Genomic DNA, 7805 nt, shown 5'->3' with positions numbered 1-7805 from the left:
CCTACACACCAACAGACACACACACATACCACACACACCAACAGAACACACATATACCCTACACACCAACAGACACACACATATACCTACACACGAATATACATACACATACCCTACATACCAACAAACACAGACACACACCCTACCCACAGACAGACACACATACAAATGCCCTACACGTGAACACATACACATGCACCCTACACTCCAACAGACACACACCCTACACACAAACAAACACACACATACCCTACATACCAACAAACACACACACCCTGCACATGAACAGATACACACACATGCACCCTACACACACACAGACAGACAGACAGACACACACACACACATTTATAAATTGTATAGTTGTAATCATGGAGGAAGAACATAATTTAACAAGACAGATTATTTTAGCTAGTCCAAGTCACACCAATCACTGCAGTGAACCATTTATAAAACTAAATAGTATTTAAGAAAGAGATAAGCTTTAAGTACAGTAGGATGTGACTCAGATAATTCTTTGAAAGTGCTGTATACATCTCAAAATTTTTTGGCCCACAAAAATATAGAAAAAAATAAAACTTCCTTATAAATAATAAACACTTTAGGTCTGCTTGATCCCTCTGCATACAGCATGACACGTACCTAGACAAAACGGATGTGAAAATATTATTGTTTTTATAAACTGTAGCTGTTTCTGACTTTTCTTAAACTAGCTGTTTTCCCCCCTTTATCACATTCCTCAATGCAAAGTGGAGCAGCTCCCAGTAGCCCCAGTGGCCCACAGAGACCAATAACAGATTGGAGAGCTTGGGGTGAGGGCTAGCGTAGACCTCTGCCTTCACAACCTTAGTTAGGAGTGATCCCAGCACTTGGCCTCTTCATTTCCTTTATCACTTCGCAGCAAATACAACATGCTGTGCTCACAGACTCTTCCACGGTGGCCTTTATATATGCAAAGTTATTTAGCATCCAAAAGAACAAAACAGGTCTACAAGATCAACTGAATGAGGCCAGCAAACAGCTCAGAGCCCGAACTGCAAGCGCATCACTTCCCAGATCAGCATATGTGGTGACGAATGACAAATTTATTTTTCTACAAAGTTTGTGTATGTGTAAAACTGCTGAAGTGCATCAAGATGTCAAGTGCTCTTCGTGGCCACCCAGGCTGCCTGGAAAGATAACCACATGAAAGCTGCACTCCTGAGGTAGAAAGGGCAATCAGGATGCTGTCTAAAGACCCAGAGAGACTTTTGCAACAAACCGAAGGGACCGCCCTTCCTAGGTCACATGCTGATAATCATTTTAAATATTTGTGTCAGAAGTGAGCTGTAATAGCCCACTTTTTGGAGCATTTATGCTCATTGATTTAGTAGGCAGCTAGAGCCCTGGGAGGGAGGCCACCTTTTCCTAAACTGTGACGAGCAAAGCCTGAACCCACCCATCAACCTTGCCCGAAGCCCCGCAGTGTGTCTGTTCTTCTAGAGCACCGGGGCTTTAGAAATGGTAGCAAGAACAACTGGGTAATCATGTCACCTTAAGTCTGTTTTATGCTTTACCCTTCTCAGAAATGCAAACCTATGGGAAACAGCTACTTGGAGATTCCATTTCATAGGAAGTTTGGTCAAGGCTGCTCAGCTGTTCCTACCAGTGCTCTCTTCTCTCTACAGACCAAAACCCTGGAGGGGAGGAGCCCAGGGAATGCGTTTTGTAAAAAGAAGGAGAATTCTGAGTGGGATCATAAGAAAGCAATTTCAGAGATTCCTTTCCTTCTCCTATACTGCTCAAACCATGATACAAAGTACTTCATCGCCTTGGCTTTAAGAAAGCATGACCGTGTTAGAGCATTCCTGGGAACTGGAAGAGAGTTCATTTCTAGAAATTTAAATTCAGAAACGATCAGATTCTACTTATTAGAGATTCAAAAGTAGTAAAATTGAGTATACTCTAGACTGTTAATCAAAATGTTCTCCACTCGTGGACTTTCTGAGAAAGATAATTGCCTAAAATTTCTCCAGTGCCAAGTTGCATACCCTTACGGGCCTTTTCCTTAGTCTGAATGAGCAGAGTAGATCCTTTTGATTCAGGAAATCTGGTATAATACACTCTGAGAAAGGCACACAGAGACACCCACCAGCATAGCTTTATACGTTGTACCTGTTTAGCATAATAATTTTTATCACTTTAAGACAGTCCTGTCCCAGCAGTAGGTTCCAGTTGTTGTGAAAGGTCTGCACCCAATTAGTTCAATTGGTTTAATCCTGTGGCTAATGAGGACAAGGTCAAGGGTTTGAGTCCATTGAGTTTCTCCAGCCCTGAGTCCATCAGATACCTAACACGTGTGTCTTATTAGTCCCAGGGAGAGAAAGCTAGAGGGACAAGATGGATATATTGAAAGCCTTCCTTCCAGGGACTCAGGGGTTCTTCCCCTATTCGGTATCATGATGGATGAACCTAGGGAAACTATCGCTTCTCTTGAATACATCATGAGAAATGAAGCTGGAACATACAACACACTCTGGACAGTGTTTATTTTCTAAGTCAGTATTTTTACATGATTCTCTGTGGGACAGCAGTGCCGCTGGATTCACCATCCTGGAAAATGGCTACAGACCTGAACAATTAATTATTTAAGTGTTATTTAACCAAGGGTTTAACAAATACAGCAGTTGCAAGGATACTCTACATTTGTAGACCTGCTGGGCTAAACACACATCTTCAGTAAGAGTCTCTCCAGTGACTTCTTAGAAACGAAAGGTGTGTGTTTGGTCAAGAGTCCGTACATCTGGATACACAAAGTTTACGAAGATGCATTCTAGTTTAAAATTAATATAGTCGATTCAAAAATGAGTTCTCATGTCCTGCTATTTATCTGCAGCTTACAATGCTCTTAGAAGTGAAACCAGCCATGGTTCCATTAATTCCCTTCCAAGATGGTCCCAGTTTGCAGATACGCAATCACTTTTAAAGCAAGCTTGAATTTTCCTTTTGTTATTTTTGCTCAAATAGATTTGTGTTTAGCACTTTAGCGTTCAGCTGGGTGCTTTTTTTGCCATTGAAGAATGAGGAGAGAGCGGTTATCTCTTGTAGTGAATTTCCAACGAGGAGTGAACTCTGTGTTCCTTTACGTGTCTGATTGATGCCGGTGGATCTTCAAAGGAAGGACACCTCCTCATTGCCTTTCCTGAGGAGGATCCTTGAACTGCTATGCCTCCTTTCCCATACCCTGCATCCCTGTGCACAACCCCTGAGGGCACACACAGCTCCACGCAGCCCTGCATGCACAGCCCCCTGGAGCTACACACAGTATTTGTTTTCCTGTGTGCACATGCTCCCCAGGGCATACCCAGTGCACACTGCACACCCCCTGAGGTCACACACAGTACCCTGCACGCCTGTGTGCATGTGCTCCTGAGAGCATGCACAGAACACACTGCGCCCTTGTCTGCACATCCCCTGAGGGAACACACAGTCCACACTGGACTCCTGTGTGCACACACTCCTGAGAGCACACACTCCTGAGGGCACTCACTTTTTCTGGCCTTCTTCCCCAGCTTAAGATATTTCCCAACACACTAGACAGAAATTGCTCTTGAAGTCTCTGTTGGCAATTTAAGGGTCATACATTTTACCCAAAAGTGAGATCAAAATGTATCCCAAGCTTTATGGTGTGGGACTCTTATACCCTAAGGCTGGTTTGTTTTGAGGTTTGGGCTGACCCAGGTCAAGCTCCCTGGAAATGAGCTTTGAGTGTCTTGCAAACTCCATCGATAAGCCTTGCTTGGCCGAGCTCCAAATCTTGTTCTTAGAAATTCTTGCAAAACCTGAATTTGTTAAATAGTTTTCAAACTCTGACTAAGTTACCTGATACTTTTATCCCAAGACTAGTAGGCATGATGAAAAGTCCAATTTGTTATGTAAAAACCGAAACTTCACTACAGTGCACATAGGAGGTGAGAGGCATCTTCCTCCAGACAAACAAAGGCTCTCTCCTGATTTGACTCTGGGAAGCACAGATCAAGCAGGGGTTTGTGCTGCTTGCTTCTTGTTTGTTTGCAGTGATCAAGCCTGGACTTTGAGTTGCTGGACAGGTACTCCAGCAGTTATTTCCCCTGCCCAGATCCGGATGGAAACATACTCAGAAAGCAGAAGTCTCCAGGATACAGAAGAGACCTTATTGACAAGCACAATAAAGCCAGTATCTTATTACCTCAAAGTACAGTTTTCAATTTTTTTTCTATAGTTTTCCTCAGGTCTGAAGCTTTTAATTTTACATTCAAGGAGAGGTGTACTTTCAAAAACATCTTTGTGGGCTTGGGGAATGGCTCCGTCAGTGAAGTGCTTGTGGTACAAACCTAACAGCTGAGTTCAATCCCCAAAACTTGTGGAAACAGTTGAGCATAGAGGAGTGGGCCTATGACCCTTTTGGTGGAGAGACTGAAAGAGGAGGCTCCTTGGGCTTCCCTGGCTGCTCAGCATCATGGAACCAGTGAGCTTCACATCCGATGAGAGACTGGGTCTCAAAATCTAAGGAGGAGGAAAAAAACAGATGTTGACTTCTGACCTCTACACTTACAGCTGTGTTCACATACACAGGAGCATGAACACACACACATCCATACATCCACATGTTCACCTACACATATACACACACGCATACACACAGCATACAGATACACCAACAATTTTAACACAAAAGAGAAGAACTATCTTTATTTTGTCACCTGTTCAGTACACCATGTGATTTTGTTTTGGTTCAGGGGTGTGTCCGTTTTTCTCCTTAAAGAGATAGAAAAATCATTTAAATATATTTCATCATTGTCCCTTAGAGAAAAAAAAGTACAGTAAAAAGGTTCAAAGTATTTGGAATAAGAGGATTTCCCCTTAGCAACAATTCCTTGCTTGAAGACTGCACAGCACATCGTTAATTTCATGTGGGGGTATTTGTTACATCCATCAGTGCATTGTGTTAAGACAACTGGCAGACAACAGACTATCGCTTTTCTAGTTGTCATGGGTTCTCTTTAGGAAAGTATTTAAGACTGTAGGAAAATTAGACTAATTGGTGATGGGATGGGGTGAGCTCACAAATATTTCCTGTGATCAGTGAGGTGGCTTGAGAAGAGTAAGTGTAGTGAGAGAGTAACCATGGCTTTTACAACGTGCAGTTCATTCGCCTTTCAAGTGGTTAGCCCAGGGGCTGGAGAGACTGCTCACTGGTTAAGATCCCTCATTGGAAAGACCTTTCAGAGGTTCTAGGTTCAGTTCCCAGCACCTACATTGGCAGCTCCCACCTGTCTAGAAACTCCATTTCCAGGGGATTTGATGCCCTCCTGGCTGCCTCAGGCTCCTGCACACACATGGCACGTGTAAGCTCATGAGGGAACACACATACGCATCATACGAATGGATAAGTCAATCTTTTTAACTTACCCCGCATAAGGAGATTACACTTCACTGGAATTCTTAAATGTGTTTAAAGGAGAAAAGGGAACCCCAACCCCTCCCCGGTGCCCTTTCACTGTGTCATGCCTGGTTTTCTCCTGTGAATATTCACATACTTTCTCAAAGCCCTCTTAGGGCCAGATGCCCAAATGAGCTGGTTTGGCTAGAACACTTCACGGTTCTAATGAGTCTTTCTCCGTGTCTGTTTAAAGGGCTTCTTCAAACAACTGCTGATGAGTTTTGCTTTTATTATTCGAGAAAAGATGGCGGCTTGTGCTTTCCAGATTTTCCAAGAAAGCAAGTCAGAGGGCCAGCATCTAACTACCTAGACCAGATGGAGGAATACGAGAAGGTGGAGGAGCTCAGCAGGTCCATACACTTCGATGGTCCTCTCTCTCTCTCTCTCTCTCTCTCTCTCTCTCTCTCTCTCTCTCTCTCTCTCTCTGTGTGTGTGTGTGTGTGTGTGTGTGTGTGTGTGTGTGTGTGTCAATGCTCTTTACTCCTAGAGAAAAAATGAACAAATGGATGATTTTGATGCTTACCCCCAGGATCCACAGACTGCACACACATTAACTTCCCTCTCCCTCTTAGTTCCTTTGTTCCTCTAGCATCGCAGCTTAAATGCACTTACTACTCAGACTCCTAATCCTAGGTTATGAGCTTGGCTTCTCCATGACTCATGGGAATTTTATGGGCACAGTGTTCAACTTGGATTTTATGATTGTTATTAGCTTTATCGCACCATAGAAATATTCAGCACGTTTATTATTAGCAAATCAGTTTTTCTTTATATAAATGGATCTTAGAACTTTCTCCTTAAATTCCTTCTCATAAGAACTCATTATTATGAGGAAAAGCAAATTTTAATTACAGTCACTGAAAGATGAGATAATGAGCTAATGCCATTTCAGAATAAACCGTTGGGGTTTTCACTTTTACTTTCTGAGAAAAGGATATCTTGCTATTTTCCATTGAAAAGATAATACGAATTAACCAAAATAATCCTATTATAGGATGCCTGTCTTAGCAGCCCTTTCTCATTTTCAAACCATTGGTTCTTTGAGGAAATGAATACATTTGGGGAAGTATATTGTGCACATCTGTTTGCACCTCCATCAGGAGAGCTGACTGGTCTTCTCTGATTTGTTTAGAAAACACAAACACAACTGCTTCTGCGTGCAGGAGGTCGTGAGTGGGCTGCGTCAGCCTGTGGGCGCCGTACACAGTGGGGATGGCTCCCATCGCCTCTTCATTCTAGAGAAGGAAGGCTACGTGAAGATCCTGACCCCAGAAGGAGAGCTTTTCAAGGAGCCTTACTTGGACATTCACAAACTTGTTCAAAGTGGAATAAAGGTTGGCTTTTTCTATTTCTTTATTTTGTTCTGATTGTGTGGGGGTTATCTTAAATGCTTTCTTCTTCACTGGAGGTTTATATTTCTAATAAAATAAAGACTATCTGAAAGAGAAAATAAGGAAGTACCTTAAGAGATCAATAATTACAACTCAGGGACAATGACATCTTTGTTTGATCTACTGACTATTGAGAAATATAATCAGGTGGTATTTTGTCCCTATATAGTGTTTACATAGAAAGTAACTTTTGCTTTTAGGTCTTAATTATTGGGCATAAAATTGCATATTACATATTCACATTTCTGAGTACAACAAATATGTAATTTTGGAGATTGTAGTTGATTCTTTTATCATGCCTTTTATTTGTTTGGGCCATGAAAAAAAAATGTTTCTTGTAATGACTTCTTTGTACAATGTTTTTTGCAGGTAAGTCAGACATTTTTACTCTAAGCATACCCATCACTTTCTTTCCCTCTCTTAGTTTGAATTCTCCAGTCAAATCCCCTAGGTCTGTAAGGAAGCTGTCCTGAAGCCCACATGATGTGACTAGCAGATGCTGTTAGCAGGCGGAGGCAGCGCAGCAGCTACAGCTGCCCAGACTGAGACACACGCACCAGCTTGGGGGTGTCAGTGACACAAAAGTCCTGAGTTCCGGAAAGAACTGCTCGTGCTTTTCACTGTTCACCTGGAAATAGAACTCGAGGTTTACATTCTGAGACTCAGAGATATGGATTCCTTGATCTGTGTCTCATTCTCAGTGGGGAGACCACCAAAATAAGAAGGAATAATGGAAGAAAAATACACTCCCAATATCTGCTTAGTAAATACTGGGTTAAAAAACAAAATGAGCCAATGAGGACCTGGTAATGCTAAGGTCACATGACCTCACTGTGATGCTGGGGTCAGTGAGGACACGGTGATGCTGGGGTCAGTGAGAACACAGTGATGCTGGGGTCAGTGAGGACATGGTGATGCTGGGGTCAGTGAGAACACAGTGATGCTGGGGTCAG

General features: G+C 42.6%; 1 protein-coding gene across 1 annotated transcript in view; it reads left to right on the top strand.

The window, feature by feature from the left end:
- Positions 1 to 7805, top strand: part of Hhip (hedgehog interacting protein) — an 87689-nt gene that overhangs the window by 8458 nt on the left and 71426 nt on the right. The window contains exons 3-4 of the mRNA XM_005345395.3: positions 5655 to 5811; positions 6594 to 6795. Of these exons, the coding sequence (XP_005345452.1) occupies positions 5655 to 5811; positions 6594 to 6795 (359 nt within the window). The remainder of the gene's footprint in view (positions 1 to 5654; positions 5812 to 6593; positions 6796 to 7805) is intronic.

Source organism: Microtus ochrogaster, chromosome 4 (genome assembly GCF_000317375.1).
Source record: "Microtus ochrogaster isolate Prairie Vole_2 chromosome 4, MicOch1.0, whole genome shotgun sequence".
Taxonomy (NCBI): Eukaryota; Metazoa; Chordata; class Mammalia; order Rodentia; family Cricetidae; genus Microtus; species Microtus ochrogaster.
This window is presented reverse-complemented; position numbering and strand designations above follow the sequence as displayed.